This window comes from Eurosta solidaginis, chromosome 1 (genome assembly GCF_040869045.1).
Source record: "Eurosta solidaginis isolate ZX-2024a chromosome 1, ASM4086904v1, whole genome shotgun sequence".
NCBI classification, from domain to species: Eukaryota; Metazoa; Arthropoda; class Insecta; order Diptera; family Tephritidae; genus Eurosta; species Eurosta solidaginis.
Window position 1 is genome coordinate 388,469,329 of NC_090319.1, and position 16,831 is coordinate 388,486,159.

Here is a 16,831-nt window from a genome sequence, read left to right on the forward strand (position 1 = left end):
TAGATTTTTTTTTTCGCAGTTACCAGTGGCTTACAATGTCCCCCAACAGTGATATGGCTGTCAAGGTACTAATGTGCTGATTGTTTCTTTGATTATTTACAGCAAGCTTTGCAGCTGACATAACAGCCACAAATCTACTCATTTTCGCGATGTACAAAAAGCTTTGAAGTCAGCTTGAAGGTGGTATGTATGATTCTCTTATCGATGGCTTTATCAGGATTTGAACTGTAGTAGATTTACCAGCTCTGAAGCGGCACTGATAAGGCCCAATCAGCTCGGTGACTGTTGGGAGATATAGTATTATGGAATTTTCCGAATGTAGGGCCAAACACCGTTTTCTTTCCCGCTTTAACGTCAAAGTTTCTAAGAGCGATTTTGATGTCATGGAGGGCTCTAGTTTCTCAAAAAGAGATCTCAATCGAGGTTTGTTGCCTGTTTTTTATTTTTAGAAGTTTTTATGTACTGTGCCTATCCCCTTTATTAAATTTCTGTCATTGCTATATTCTTTCACGTATCAAAATTATTGTGAAACCGAAGCTAGTTACGTAAGTAGTATTAGCTTGGTGCATTTCTTACAAGTTACTTGCATCGAAAGGAGACCAATGGCTGACTTTTTGGGCTAGTTTTGATATTTGTGCTCTATAGTTCTTTAGTTGGTTGAAGTGTGGGGGTACAATGTAAGTGTAAAATGTAGGTCAACGATTTGCATACGTTATTTTTTCAGGCTTTTAAAATATGAGATGAATACCAAAAAACTTTTGAGTGTAACTAAAAGTGAACTCAATGCTCTTTTGTCCGTCTTTAGGAACTGTAGCCATAGTAAACCGTAACGTACCCATATACCATTTCGGCTTACAAAATCCATACAAGCAACACTACATAAATAAAGTCATTAAAGAAACACTTAAAAAGTGCAAAATTGTTTAAAGAAAGTAGGTAAACCAAAAAGAAATAAACAAAAAACCCGAGCTGCTTGGAGAGCTACGATTGATTGGATTAATTCGCTTGGAAGAATTACTTGCAACAAACTGGCACACAACCGTATGATTGCATTTATTTCTGTATTCAATTGAAGTGAGGCTTGGAGTAGCACTGACGTGTACCTTTGTTGTTACAACTTTTCGCCGGTTGTTAAGCAACAGCTTTGTTCTCAATACATTTAGCTATTAAACTAGCTGTTTCACTCAAATTCAGACCCACCATCTGTGAGTTTGAGTGTGGGTTATATGCTACCTTCAACTCTCAAAGTGATTCACGTACCTGTTGTGAAGAAATAAAGTTCCCAAGAAAGTATAACGTCTTTACACGATACCAGCGCACATCAGTTGTTTGTCACCTTTCCAACTGTACGAATACTTCCACGCATGCGCGGTGCTAACTTCTGCAAATCTACATAACTAAAGATCATCTACCTTTTTTGGATTTTGTTCCGTGGTCGCTTGTGTCGCTGTTTGTTTAAAGTTTACCAATGATTTGTGTGCCTCAAGTGTAATTCATACATACATATCTACAAAGTTATTACGTTTTATTGGTTGTAGCGTGTCGTAAGTTCGTAGAAATAGTAACTTTCTGAAGCGTGCAATTTGTGAAAGTTTTTCGTAGAGTGACTGCAAGCTCACAACATAAATTCGAACATGTTGCTGTTACGAAGAAATACATTTATGCTATCGCTGCTTTATTTGAATATATCCTTCACATATACAGCGACTTCACAGCAAGATGACTCAAATCCATTGCTTGACATGGCGTCCATGTTCATACAAGAGGCTTTAAATAGTCAAACGGCAGGTAGTGACGGTGCTGGCGCGGGTGGTGGGAGTGGAGGTGCTGGCCTAGCAGGAGTCGCTACGCTCATAGGAACTTTAATGCAGGCTAATAGTGGTGGCGGTGGCTCCGCCGGTCAAGGAAAAGCGGCAGCGAATGGTGCCATGCAAATATTATCAGGAATCGGTAGCTTACTAGCTACTGCCGGCCAGAATGGTGCACGCTCTGCTGGTAACGGGGGTGGTAGTGGCTTCGATCCAGCTCTAATTGGCAATGTTATCGAGATGTTCACGAATAGCGACTCGGATACGAAAGATGAGTCAGCTGGCGCACGCAACCATGGCGGTAACGATAGCGGAATTGGTTTAGATTCTATACTTCAAATTGCTTCTGCTTTTATGAATGCAAATAATGGCGCTGAAAGCAGTGGTGGCAATCAACACCAACAGAAGCAGCAGCACCATCAACAGCGACGGTCAGTACAAGAGAGCTCAAATATGCTAGAAAATGAAGTTAACACAGAATCAGAGGATGATGGTGGTTTTATGAGTCTTTTGCCTTTGGTTATGCAAGCAGTTGGCTCATTTGCAGGACCCGAGGGACAACAAACACAAGAGAAACACAAAGGGCATGCATGGGTTTTACCGCCGTTTTTAGAGCATTTGCATGTCGTTTGGGATCATTTCTCGAACTCGGAACTCGCCGATGCGCTTTACGAAAAGTCGGGCGTGAATAAGATATTGCGGGTAGATTTAATAAACTTTTTCAAAATGCGCAAATTCATCTAACATGCTATCCCATGTACTTTTTAGGGTTTTAAGGGACGTGATGGTAAATTGGACTACGACAAGCTATTTGATTCGCTTAACAACCAGTCATTCCGAAGACGTTGGATAAAGTCGGCAACACTTTATTTAGCCGATTGGGCAAGTTATTTAGCAAATCCGGAAGTTTATGTCAAGTAAGTTTTCAAAAGTTTTATACAAATTTTGATCAGGTTTCAAAAGATCGAGTTTAGCGTATTCTTTTGCTAAGACTTGAATTAAAAAATGTTATGCAGAAGCACCATAAAGTATTTGCAACTCTTCGCGCTTTTGTTTAGGCCTCTTTAAAATCAAAAAAACTCTAAACTGAGTTTGAGTAAAAATAACATATATTCTCAACAGTGGCATTCAATACTACTCCTTCACTCAAACTCGATTACTGATATTCTTGCTTTTATTTTTGTCATATTCCACTTGACTTACATGTACATTTGCTTTTACCAAAGCGTTGACCTACTTTTTCGGGTGCCTTTCCCCGTCTTGTTCGGCTGTTGCCTGTTAGAACCGGCGTAGTGCGTTAATGCGACACATTCTGCTTGTCATGCACGACATTGTGCAGCCCCAATTACCTTACTTTTTTGTTTTTGTGAAAGAACTAGTTTCAGAGGTGTTTATTTATGCATTAATTGTCACTAATTACTAGCCAACCAATTTAATAAAACATAAAAATATTCTCAAAAAAAAAAAAAAAAATACTAAGAGTGACGACCTGGGCCCTTATGGTGTGTTATAATTCCTATCGGAATCCATTCTTCCCTTGATTTATAAATTTGAACTGCCAAACTATTTATTCAAATTATGATAAATCACAAATCTAACTAGTACGCGAATTCTCTAGTTCACATATGTTGTTATTCGGACTGGCGATTTCAGAGCTATTTTAATTTAATGTTTGAGTGAAAACTGGATTTCGATACGAATCGTAACGCATGATACGGGCCCAGTGTTTGCATTTGCTACTCCAGACCACCAGTGTCAACGAAAACATATGCTCTGCACCTGCTCCGGCTCTGAACAAGAACAGAGCATAGAGCAGAGCCGTAGCATAAAAGAGTGGCAGCATTTCCCATGTACTGCTACGAGCTACGTCGTATCTTATGCAGAGCGGAGCAAATAGTGGAATAGAAACTCAAAAATAAATGCTATTTGTAGAGAAGCGAGAGAAATAAAAAAAGTATGTATGCTATTTGTTCAGTTCAGTATTGTTTGCAGAGCTTTGTCATAGTTGTTTGCACTAATAATCAAGATTATTTCAAAATTGTTCTAATTATCATTTAGAGAGACACTTTCATTTCGATACTAGTCAGAAAACTTCAGGGATCATACTGGAACTATATTGGGCAATCCTCGGAAGAATATAGACACCGCCCTTTTATCACCCTTTTTTCACCCTGCATTTCTCAAAGTTTTATTCAAAGAAGAATTGACTTATCGCATTGTTTTGTATATTTTCCCACATAGCGAAGAGTTTACGTATGTACATATATACACGATATCGAATGCAAAGTATTGAGTATTGATACGGTATTCATTGCAGGTATCGATTCTCAAGTATCTATATATTCTATAGAATCAAAAATACGATTCAATAAATAAATAAATGTAAGGCGTGATAACCTCCTAAGAGATTTTGAGCCGAGCTTTTCTTCCATTTTGCGTCGTGCTCCTTTTTAGTACTTCCTACAAATTAGCGGAAGATTCTTGTTTAATGCCGACTCCAAGACAGATTAGTTTTCACTGAGAAGCTTTTCATGACAGAAATACAATCGGAGTGCTTGCCAAATACTGCCCGGGGGGAGGGGGGCGACCCCGCTTAGATAAAATTTCTTCTAATTGAAAAAACTTGTTTCTAAAATTTTGATGTTGCTTTGCCCGGGGCGTGAACCCAGGATCATCGGTGTTGTGGGCGTAGTGCGCTACCATCACCCCACGGCGGCCGCCTGTATTGCTACTACACTCGCAAACATCAGAGTGCCTATATATTGCTCCTCCAATGTTGTTTTTATTTGTTGTTTATTATTGTCTCGATTGATATAAACTTCGGTTTCCGACTGCGGTTCCGTTCGTTTGTAATCGAAGTTTTGACGTACGACGATCAGTAGCAATAAAGAAAATTTGAAAAGCCAATTCCTATTCCGTAACATCCCTAGCACATGCAAGTTTACATATCCGCGTTAGCAAACTAGTTGCTCGATTAATAAAATTCCCTTGTATTAAAAAATGAGCATAACTAGTTAAAGTTTCAACCTATTTTGCTGTGATTAAGTACCTAATATATTCTGAATTATGTTCCACTTGACATTTGATAATAATAAGCAGTCATAAATACCAAAGAAATCGGAAAACTACACAAATATTTCGGTAATGACGAAAGTCATAATAACTTTAATTATGCTGACACTTTTTTGTTAGTGAATGGTAGAAAGTAGCTTCTGCGTGGAATGAGTTTATTCAGATTTGAAAAAAAAAAAACAAATACGGAAACAGAAAAATTTTAAAAATTAAAAACCCAAATACCTTAAAATATTACTTTCACTTTGGTTACCGGCGAACGGTAAAACTTCCCTTCATCATTAACATTCACCTTTGCTAATACATATTTGCATTAGGGTGTTTCGAAAAAAATTGTATTCCTCGTAACTATTCGCAAAAGTTTGGTTTGGAAGTCAAAATAGACCTCTAAAAACAGGAGCCTCTTACATTAATATAAGAGTATTTCGCAAAAGAGTTATCAGTTTCCCATAAAAATTGTATGAAGAAATTTAATTTTACAACTTCTGACTCGTCTACCATTCTAATGAGATAAACAAATTCTTTTGGGGGAAATTGTATGTTCTAAAGCTCAGCTATTCAAGAACACACTAAATCAGAATTTGCGAAAAAATATTTACATTCTTTGAAACAGTTGAATTTTGAGGGCGTACATTATTTTAATATATCTACATATGTGAAAAGATGTTTCCCACAATAGCCCTTAGAATATTTATACAATTAAGAAAATGTGAAACTAATTTTTCTAAGAGGCCTATCATCGAATCTAACCCAAATTTTTTAGCGTGTTTCTTAAAAAAAAAACAAAAAAAGAAACATGTATGCATGTATGTAAAATTTATGTAAAAAGTTAAAAACTGCAGCTTAAACTCGTGCCGAACAAACTTGCGTAAGCATACGGGCAGCCGCCGTGGTGTGAAAGAAGTTATTTCAATTAGAAATAGTTTTTCTAAGCGACATCACCCTTCGGAGGTGTTTGTTTTAGGTCTTTAAGGTATTGTCCTGGGTTTTTTTTCAAACATTCCAAAGGTTTCAGAGGGGTGTAACAAATATAATGCTAAAGTATGAACTTTCTATATTAACTACCATATTTTGGCTATGGAAACCCAATTTTAAGGGAAGAAATTAGAAATTGCTGTAAGAGTGGAACAAGAAGAACGCTGATTAGAAAATATTTAACAAAAGCTGCCAAAAATCTTCTAGAACGGAGTTAGTAGTATTCTGTTAAACCGTTAACGAAAGTCTAATACCGTTTTCGCACATAAAGTTAATCGATAATCAATTCTGTTTATTGAAATAATTAAGTTTCCCTTTCATCTACATTTAATTATAAATGAAATAAAAATAAAATGCATGCGCAACTACCCATAGATGTTGCACCTAACCAAATACATATGTGCCTATTTTCGAGAAAGCCATATTATCTTTTGCAGCAAATGCAGCGAAAATTAGATTTTGAATTTTTTCAGGTTTTTATACATATTTTTCGTAAATTGTTGAAAATAACTTATGTTTGTTTGTCATTTGTTACATTGACAATGAAATTCGAAGCACCAAGCAAAACCGACTGAATTTTTCACTCGATTAGGCTTTCAATAAAGCAATAATGAGATAAATAAGAATTTGTATTTTGTATGGAGGATTGAGTTCAATTAGAGCTTTAATGAAGAAAACTTGACTAATTAGTTTATTAAGCCACTGTGTGAAATTGCCATAAGGCAGAGTGCTCGCTATAAGCTATGCTAGGCGAGAAGCAATATTTATTTTCATATATTTTACAAGCTTGAAGCGTTTATGGAACTCTGACATCTTTAAAAATTTTCCGTAAGAAATAATATTCATAGCTTTCTTTCTTAATATTTTAGCAACGCTTCACGCTTCTACTCTATCGTCAGCCTACCAAAAGGTTTTAGTTTGTTCTGAAGAAGAAAATAATTTTTTTCGGGAAGGTCGAATGCATGGTTTCGATTTGTATCTATATATGTACGTAGGTACTTGCATAGCTAAGCACCTTTTATTTGCCTTTCCCTGTCAAGTATTTCGTTTCTATCTCACTTTTATTAATTCTTTTTGTTTTTTCTCTTCATTTCACACACAGATATTTCCAGACAGCCCAGGTGATGTTTAATGGTTTTCTCAAATCTCAAGGTTATCCAAAGAATACCTTCTTCGATCCCAGTCGTGCCAGTGAAACTATTTCAAATCTATGTGATCATGTGGCCAAACATCACCTCAACGTGAAAATCGAATCGCGACAATATGTAAAACCGGCTGTGGGCTATACTAAAGAATTGCTGAAACTGGGTCAAGCGCGAGGCCTATTGCAGTTCAATGCTACAGAATTGAGTGACAAATTAACCGATACACTCAATTTGGAGGTGAGTTAAAGAGTAAACGTAATATAATTATGAGTGACCGAAACTGAACTTAAGAATTTCGTGCTAAGACCGGAAATTCATAGAAAGCTTTGTTCAGTGCTTCGCTTTGGCAGATGAGTTCGATGTATAGCCGCACTTACTTAAATCTTTCCGCACAAAATTTGCATAACATAAAGCGAAGAGAAAAGTTGTTTATCATGCATAAGTGAGGTTTAAAAAGTTGAAAGATTATCAGTCTTAAAAGGCCGTTATTAATTTCGGCAACAGTTTTGAATTTTAGGACGTGTTTTTTATACATAAGAGTGTTCATTCAAAAAACAAATGGACGATTTTTTTTATTCTCCATCAAACGCCAATACCATGGTCAAATTGATAATAAACAGAAATTTCGGTTCCGATTGGTCACGGCCAAGGCATGTCGCGTAGGGTCCACATATGAATAATTAAAATATTCTTTTTTTTATCTTATACCGAAAATCGATTCCTTTTTTGCAGTTTTTTAGAAATAATATATTTTGTATATCCTCCTTAGGTAATAGAACCCGTTCTCAAAGTACATCGCGCGTACAGATTTATCACAAAATCGCCACAATGTGACCGTTATGTGTTGTGTCAACTAAATTCGCCAGAACATTATTCTGCCGGAAATGCGCGTGGCCTCATCTCAGGCGTTAGCCCGAAAATCGTGAAGATCGGTAGCATGGGAGCTGCAATATTCATTAGCACCGAAACTGGTACACCGTTCTGGACATTGTTTGGTGTGATAAATGCGCCACACAATTGTGAGGTAAGTTATACCGGTATTAATTAGCACATGCTGATCTGACTTACTTAACTTGCAGAATTTGACATAGTTTAATTTTTAATATATTTATATGTATGTATGTACATACTTTGTTGACTGTTCTAATTTGATAATGATTTCTCTTTAAGTTGTTTATTTTTAATTTATTCTTTTATATGAGTGTCTGTTTGTTTCTCTTCGTTCATTAATTGTAGGTCAAATATCCAGTCGATTGTAGCGGATTTCATGAGGGCGAAGCTAAAGTGACCACTGAATACGTGCATAATGAATTGTAAGACGTGAGGAATTTAGTATTTAGCTGCAATGTGAACTCATTCTTGGGTAGGAAGCAAATAAATGTTGGATGTGATGATCTTTAATGCAGTACTCGGTACGCAATATGATTGCTGCTATTTAATTTTAATTAATATAAATTAGGTTTTAATTTTATTTAAATAAATGTTTAGTTGATTTAAGTAAAAATAACAGTATATAGGTATGAGATATTAATATATATTTGTTTTTAATCTCTTAGGCAAAGTTTTTAATTAGTAGGTAGGCTTTTTGTTAGTTAAGTTGATTCGTTTATCTCATTATCTCTATGAATACTTTCGTCTGAGGAAATATACATTTTGCACATAATTAAACAATATAGTAATGTTCGAATTTTTTCAAAACAAACAAGAACCCAAACATATAATAGGCTAACTAAAGTTAAACCAGGAATATATTCTTCACTCAACTTATAAATATGAATTTGCCAAACTATTGGTACAAATTATGATAAATTCTACACGAAGTCTCTAGCTCACATATGTCGTTATTCGGACTCACGATTTCAGACCTATTTTGATTTAATGTTTGAGTGCAAACTTGATTTCGATACGAATCGTAACACACGATATGGGCCCAGATCGGCCGATTAAGCTCAGTTAAAGAAAACAGAAAAACTGCAAAATACGTTTAATCGTAGTTTAACTGAGAAACTGAGTTGAACCTGTACTGAAAACCCGGCCGTTCAGGGCTGGAAGCTGAAAATATTTATAAGTTCAAGCGGGATAAATGATTTAACAACCTTGAGAAAAGGTAAAAGGTAGGAAGAAATCCTTTTACGGAACATTAATAAAGTTAACCAACGAAAAACTTAAAATATTCCCGAGTTATGAGAGAGGAAAGAGGAAAGAAGTTTATGGTTTTAAATACTTATGAGGTAGACAGTACAAAAATTAATTACATAACTAATTATTTTAAGAAAAAGACACTAGCTTTGCCATTGAACAAAAAACGGAATAGAACTTTTTTTCTCAAATTTTGATGCTATCATACTCTCTATTTCAATATCTATACGAGATTCGTAAAAGATGTAAGAAAAATTGGTCTAGCCTAGTCAAAACTAGTTACCGCGTTGTTGATAGGCGGAGGTTTGTTAAGCGTCGAGATCTAAAACTGCTCAGCTACAGAATAAAAATCATCAGCTGAGTATTATATACCTAACAGTTGAAAATTATACATATAGTAAATTGTTAAATAAGTTAAAGCTTTTAGCATATAAAGATTTGTATTTTTATATTTTTTTTTTTATTTTGTTACGAGTTAAGATAGGACAGTTTTCTTTATAGCTTATAGTAAAAAGTGAATCCGTTATATCAAGTGAATTCGAATGAGAGTTAAAATCATGACACAAACACCGAAAAGGTTCATTGATAATTCCCATTACTAGGAGCTAGAACATTACGTCAACAGTGCGATAAAAGCTGCTTGGTTCATCTTTCACTCAAAACAACTTTGAGGTACTGATGGAATGGAGACAGTTTCTGCTGGTAAAAGAAAAATGTGGGTTTAATGTCCATAAACGCTAAAAATCACCGAAAATGAAATCTGCTGACCTCAACAAAATTATGAAAGTTCCTCACTTTATATGCTTTCAATACGATTTTATATTTAGTAGTATAAGGATATTTGTTAAAATAATCCACCTCCACCCCTACACCAATGCGCGTTATTATAAAAATCGAGATTCGCGTGATAAAAATATTAGTAATATTTTCTATTTTTATTTTTTTTTTTATATAGTACTTGAGTTTTACATTTTTGGTTTCTTAAACTTGTGTTAGGTAACACTAAATACTACGAGGCCGTAAATTAGAGATAATCTTATTATAAAAATTAGCGCCTGAGTAAATATATATTTTTGAATACATACAGTAATTTTAGAAGTATTTAAATTGTATAGAACAATAGCGCTGTATGGTTTATACTTGAAAGCAACTTAGAAACTAAAAAAAAAAAATCAGTTTCTTCATTTCTTCATATTCTTGCATACCCAGTCCATGCCTTCCTACAATGATAATGAACAATGCCAAAGGCGTCACACATATAATATAAATATTTCTAGTTTTTTTGTTTGCTACTCACTTTGATGCCCGTACCGTCGACGGCTGAGCAGCCTATTATCTGCCAAGTGCGCTCCTCTAAACGCACTAATTCCAATGCTTCGGCTACCTCAGATGCGGGGAGAGAATTTGGTAAATCCTGTTTGTTGGCGAGTACCAATAATGGCACCTGCCTTAACCGATTGTCCATTAACAATTCGAAGAGTTCGCGACCAGTTTCTGACAAACGTTCACGATCGGTACAATCAATTACGTAAATCTGTAAGATATGAATACATTTAATGTCTTTTGACTTTGCTGAAGATTTTTGTTGCTATTGGCTTTTGCAACAACTTTTACACGTACCAATACATCCGTGTTTGCAAAGTAGTTTTTCCAGTAGGGTCGTATTTTCCATTGACCACCAATGTCCCAGACATTGAGCTTGAAACCATCGGCTGCTACGGATTTGATATTGAAACCAGCTGTTGGTGTTACCTACTTACATCAGGACAAGCAAACATACAAATGAATTGAATAGATACTAATTATTATGTTTGTTTATGAACGTTCATTAAACTGTCTACCGTAGAAATTTCTTCTGATGCCAATTGCTTTAAAATTGTCGTCTTGCCAGCATTATCGAGGCCAAGAAGCAGTATTCTGGCTTCTTTCTCTGGACTGGGACGTAGTTTCCGCAACAATGACAACAAACCCTGAAATGAAAATAGAATCAAAAAATTATTTATGTATGTAGGTTAGGTTAGGTTGAACTGGCCGGTCCATGAGGACCTCACATAGACTGAATAAGTACGTAGTGTTACCAGAAGTTTTTTTAACGACCGTACTGAAAAACCTAATCAAAAACCAGGACATTTGTTATAAAATAACTCCGTCCTCTTGGCAAATACTGGAAGCTTTCTAGGATTTAAGCCACTTGCTGCTTCTAGATCTGACAGCTGTATCACTCCTAATAGCTGGAGTTTTAGCCTGGCAAGCGCAGGACAAGAGCACAGAACGTGCTCGATCGTTTCCTCCTACAGCCCGCACTTCCTACAACTGATATCACTAACCAAGCCTAATTTAAAGGCATGTGACGCCAGAAGGCAGTGTCCAGTCAGAATACCCGTCATGAGTATACAGTCCTCTCTTTTTAATGTTAGAAGCAACTTTGTCTAAGGTTGTAAGACCTGCACATAATATTCGACACGTTACAGCCCCGCGCTTGAACCCACGGCTTTCCTGCTTGGTCGATCATGTGCACCTCTCGCCTTCGCTTAATTTCGCCCAGTCTAATTGGAACGTTTTCGGAGCAAGCTTCAAGGGATGCGCCCTTTTTAGCTAATATATCCGCTTTTTCATTCCCATCTATTCCCATATGCTCTGGGACCCAATAAAGATATATGCTTCTCCCTGTCCCGACTGTTTACACTCCAGGGACTGCTTACACTCTAACACGCATTTAGATGCTGTGGTATGCGAGATTATTGCATTAATTGCTGCTTGACTGTCAATATAAAAGTTAACACGATTGCAGCTTGGGCTATTTTCTTCCAGGGTTTCTACTGCTTTGGTTACGGCTACTATTTCCGCTTGGAAAACGCTACAGTAATCCGGCAGCCTGTAGGATCTGTTTGTTATGTATGTAAAAAATATTTAAATTCTGTAGGTATGCATGTATTAGTAGACGGCGAAGAAATTTGCATCGAAAATTGCTGTACGGATATCGAGTGCTGCACGAAACTGCGAATTCAGGAAAGTCCTATATAGAGGGGATGTTAGAGAAAATATGGGAAGCAATATCAATACTTCAAAGAGCGAAAAGCATAAGGGTTGGTGATAAATCCCAAAATTTACTAATTATTCTGCAGATCGAAAGATTGTAGAATTGATTAAAACAATCTTTGAGAGTTTCATCAAACTGATCGAAGTTTCCCAATCTTGGAGAACAGCTCTAGTCATTGTAGTGAATGGATTGGCTGCATGTAAAGCAGCAGGAATTAACGATCGTGCATTAATCCGCCGTCCCAATTAACTTTTTTTTATAGATAATGAAGATTCTGCGTTGGGAGAATATGAAATCGGTTGGTCGATCCAGTATTAGAAGTATGATTAGGCGGACAGATATCAGTGTTAGCATCGGTTGCTAGAAAACGCAATTGTTGAGCTCAGCGCTGACGATGGATGTTTACACATTACAATGGAAAATAGGTTTCATTTAAGAACGCATTACATGAAAGAAGTCGGAGTCGATTCTGGATAAGTAAGTAAGATTTAAGTTACTCTGAAGCCTGACTCTCAGGTAAGTCTGGATTCTTCTTCAACAAAAATAGGATATTGGACTCTGCGAACAGGGTTCACCTAGCAACAGGAGTCAAAGGCTAGAACACACCAGTAACAGCTAAGGCCTGATGGGCAGCTTTGCCTTGGTCGTTTGGACTGAGCCATGCGAGTCGTGTCTTCAAGAGGTTGAATCGGGCAGAGGTAAACGTGGGCGCAGACTGAAGTACGTTTGTCTTAAATGTATTGAAAACATTTCAGGGACTTATGCATATGGCGTTAGCCCAGAATGAGACACACTGATAACAGTGTTGCAGTGTTTAGCATATATTTTTCCGGCTGGCGCAGCAGTACCAATATCTATATCTGGAGATGACATTGAAGTGACAACCGTTTATAGGAGAAACATCCCTAAGCCCTCCGGTACATAGAACCGACTGCATTGGGAGAAATACTCGGAGAGACCAACGTCCTTCGTAAGCGCTATGTTGACAACAAGCCCACTCGTCATCGTGGTGTGTTGGTAACGTACTCCGGCCTACCACACCGAAGATCCTGCGTTCACCCACCGGGGAAAGCAACATCAAAATATTAGAAACACGTTTTTTTCAATTGCAATAAAGTTTTTCTAAGCAGGGTCGCCCTTCGGCAGTGATTTGCTTCTCAGTGACAAGGCAGATGCTTGCAGATGGCGTTCGGAGTCGGCATACAACATGTAGGACCTGCCCCGCCAATTTGTAGGAAAAATTAAAAGGAGCACGACGCAAACTGTAAGAGAAGCTCGGCCTAAAACTCTTCGGAGGCTATCCCACCTTACATTATTTTTTTCCCTTATATAGGGAGTAGACTTCCCGGACATGAGATATCTAAAAGATTCTTCCTATACATTTATGAGGCGTGACGTAAGTAGTTTATGAGCTCAATCGTGAAACGCAGCGTATTTTGCATGGCTTTGAGCTTTTGGGGCAGAGGGTTCCAAAGGCGAACAGCGTAGACAAAAAATTAAATAACTAGGCAGTTGTACTTCATAGTGTAGTACAGTTGACCTAACATGAGGAGTTATACTCATACATTTTTTACAACAAAGTTAACGGGGCAGGGAGGTGGGTTAAGTTTTATTTCCGGTTTACGGCTAAATAAATATTCACAATTCAACATAATCATTTAAAAATTGACCATAAAACCTCACGAATACAATCCACATGCGGTCTATAAATTTTGACAACTTCATGAACAGCTGATTGTGAGAAACAAAAGCAAAAAACAAAGCGTTGCTCCACGGTGGACTGTTCCGCTCCAGCGTTTCCGTAGCAACATCAACCTTCATAAACGAATCACCATTAAAATTTGATGAATGATTTCACAATTTTCATTATCGTGACCCTTTGCTAATTAACCAGCCTAGGTAAGTATTGCAATATTAAATTAACAGAAGGAATCAATACCGCACCATATTTTGTTTAGATGCACCTGCACTGGGAAAGGTTAGATTATGTTTTCCACTACAAAATGAATGCCGAAAATAGCTTATAAAGATACTTGGTTTTACGCGAAATATAACAACCGCCACCAAAAGAAAACGAATATTGACTAACCGACTAAGCGAGAGGGCAAACAACGGTTAACGCATCATACCAATCAAGTGACGTATGCCCTCAATAGCTAAGCATGTGTATATGTACAAGGGAGTAACGCTGGAAGGTACGGAGGGAGCCGATAATGAAAACGGCGCGACTCTGAAATTAAAAAAGATAGTAGGGCGAAGGAGAAGCAGCAACGGTTGCAAGAATAATAACGCTCTATTTATTAATTTTAAGCTACGAATCTTTGCAGCTGTGTACATTGCAGCAGCTATCGTACGCGAGAGTCTATGCTAATATTAACTTTGAAGAGACTGATTTATTTAGTCTGGAGCATAATGTCAACATTTGTATTAAGTGGGTTTAATGGCTTTGGCCAATTTGGTGGAGTTAGTCAGCATGCCGGAAATGCTTTTACAGGTGTGTGTGGTTAAGGTATTTTTGGTTGCGTCACTCTCTATTGATTTGCTAACTTTTGTATTTTCGTACCATATTATTTAGAGTTTTCTTTAGGGGACCTTAAAATCTCTGCACCAAATTCGTTGCTTATCGCTCCGAGTTGGAGTTACACAGCTTATGCCACAGATAATCTGCTTTTATTACGAGGATTCCTGTCCTCCACACCAAACTCTGCAACATATATACAAACACCTGTAAAAATTACGCAATTATCTACTTGTGATAGATTCTGTTTGGTGCTGTGCGAAAATGGAAAACTGCACAAAATTAGACCCGAAATCAGTGCGAAATTGGAGGAAGTGAAGTTTGATGTCGAAGTGCAATCTTTGCCACAGAAGCGCTCAATTTTTGGTGAAACAAAGCAAAGTGATTGCTTTCGTATTGTACAGATCGCATGTGGCGCTAATATCACCGTCGCTGTAAGTGCCACTAATGCGGTGTATAACGCGTCTAGTAAAGTTTATCAATTTCCAAAACATTATCGGGTGCGACAATTACAATGCGGATTCGAACATGCATTATTGCTTACCACGAATGGTGATATATACAGTTGGGGCAATGGATTGTAAGCAAGCTCTTCAATATAGACAAAATTTTAAATGTAACTTCTTAATTTATGACTAATTTTTTATTTTCAGTCGCGGACAATTGGGACATGATGTGTTACGTGTAGAAGAGTCGCCTCTTCTTATAGATGCGTTAGCGGGCATTAAAGTAGTCATTCAGAAAATTTGAATAATCTTTTATAAAGTAATATAAATTTTTGCAGATAACTTCCATTGCAGCTGGTGGTTGGCATAGTGCTGCCATTTCCGCTTTTGGCGATCTTTATGCTTGGGGCTTCAATTCAAATGGCCAAATGGGCTTACGCATATTTAAATCAACGTCGGCAGGGAATATTAAACAGCCAACTGTATTTACATTGCCACAAGTTGTGGATCTGCCACCTTGTATATGCAGCCGATCCGGAAATGATGTAAAAAGTTCTGATTCAAATGAAACAGAATGTCCGCCTGTAAGAGTATTTGCCGGTGCACGGCATACGCTTTTACAAATGAGTTGTGGCGCTTTGTATGCTGCGGGCTGGAACGCATATGGTCAATTGGGTTTAGGACGTAAAGTAGAATTTTGTGATGAATTCGAAAATGTTCCTATTATTGAGGCTAATGATAAAGACATAAATATAATATGCTCGGCTTGGTGTACTATATTATACAAAGGGAGTTGACGTTAACACTGCTAACAACAACAACAGCAGCAACTTTAACTTAAATTGTTTATGAACGTACTGATAACATCTGTATGAAAATTTTACATTTTCAATATAATAAAACCGGTAAAACATATAAACCAAATTTTTAGTTAGATAACGGACTAAGATTCGGTGATTTTCTCAGTCTTCACAAATCCAAACTTCATATATTCTTTAACGGTTTTAAAACTTCTGTACAGGGTGTGCCTGATTTCAGACGTGGTAAGACGTTGTTTGGATTTTGGTCCGTAGTACAGGTATATGTAAGCTCAAAGTAATATGCACAATATTTTGTGTGGTATTTGCAATACAATGTGCAACTTAATAAATATGTTTGCAATCCCTACTATCCGTGGACACATGTACACCGTTTCCTAGACATAGCGAATGCTTCCGGCTCCATCTACTATTTAACAGTCAACAACTCCTATACCACATATCTTCACCTCTTCGCAGGACTTCGGAGCTGATGTTGTTGTTAGTGTTAATGCTGGTTCCCAAATTATCGAAGTCTCTTCTATTTCGAAATTATGGCTGCCAACAGTAGCGTGGTTGCCAAGGCGCATATGCGCGGACTCTTTGCGCAATGACAGCAGGCACTTTGTTTTGTCCTCATTCACCGTCTTTACTGCTTCTTTTTCCAGTTTGGAGTAAGCAGAACTTACGGCGCGGGTGTTCAGGCCGATGATATCAATGTCATCAGCATACGTCAGTAATTGCACGCTTTTATAGAACATTGTTCAAGAGCGGTTAAGTTCTGCAGCTAGTATCATTTTCTCCAGCAACAATTATAGAAATCGACCGATATGTGGTCACCCTGTCTGAAACCTCGTTTAATTTCGAACGGCTCGGAGAGGTCCTTCCCAA

The 16,831-nt window shown here is 37.2% G+C and overlaps 3 protein-coding genes across 4 annotated transcripts; 2 read left to right on the top strand and 1 right to left on the bottom strand.

Annotated features, from left to right (window-relative positions):
• Window positions 1–1,309: 1,309 nt before the first annotated feature.
• Window positions 1,310–8,608, top strand: LOC137245590 (uncharacterized). Its single transcript, XM_067776498.1, has 5 exons — window positions 1,310–2,510; window positions 2,577–2,725; window positions 6,958–7,237; window positions 7,770–8,024; window positions 8,237–8,608. Exons 1-5 carry the CDS (start codon window positions 1,635–1,637, stop codon window positions 8,315–8,317), a joined length of 1,641 nt encoding a protein of 546 aa, XP_067632599.1. The 5' UTR covers window positions 1,310–1,634; the 3' UTR covers window positions 8,318–8,608.
• A 1,445-nt stretch (window positions 8,609–10,053) lies between these two features.
• LOC137245603 (ADP-ribosylation factor-like protein 3) lies at window positions 10,054–14,265 on the bottom strand. Its single transcript, XM_067776533.1, has 5 exons — window positions 14,124–14,265; window positions 10,981–11,109; window positions 10,760–10,891; window positions 10,437–10,673; window positions 10,054–10,359 (listed from the first exon to the last, which is right to left on the bottom strand). The coding sequence occupies exons 1-5, from the start codon at window positions 14,124–14,126 to the stop codon at window positions 10,321–10,323; spliced, it is 540 nt and encodes a 179-aa protein (XP_067632634.1). The 5' UTR covers window positions 14,127–14,265; the 3' UTR covers window positions 10,054–10,320.
• On the top strand, window positions 13,899–16,067 carry LOC137245594 (probable E3 ubiquitin-protein ligase HERC3). Of its 2 annotated transcripts, none has more exons than XM_067776520.1 (5): window positions 13,899–14,078; window positions 14,138–14,673; window positions 14,767–15,277; window positions 15,351–15,426; window positions 15,482–16,067. In XM_067776520.1, the coding sequence occupies exons 2-5, from the start codon at window positions 14,544–14,546 to the stop codon at window positions 15,938–15,940; spliced, it is 1,176 nt and encodes a 391-aa protein (XP_067632621.1). In that variant the 5' UTR covers window positions 13,899–14,078; window positions 14,138–14,543; the 3' UTR covers window positions 15,941–16,067. The 2 variants fall into 2 exon arrangements, with proteins under 2 accessions (XP_067632621.1, XP_067632613.1); XM_067776512.1 differs by having other exon boundaries at window positions 13,900–14,078; window positions 14,755–15,277.
• The last annotated feature ends 764 nt before the right edge of the window (window positions 16,068–16,831 follow it).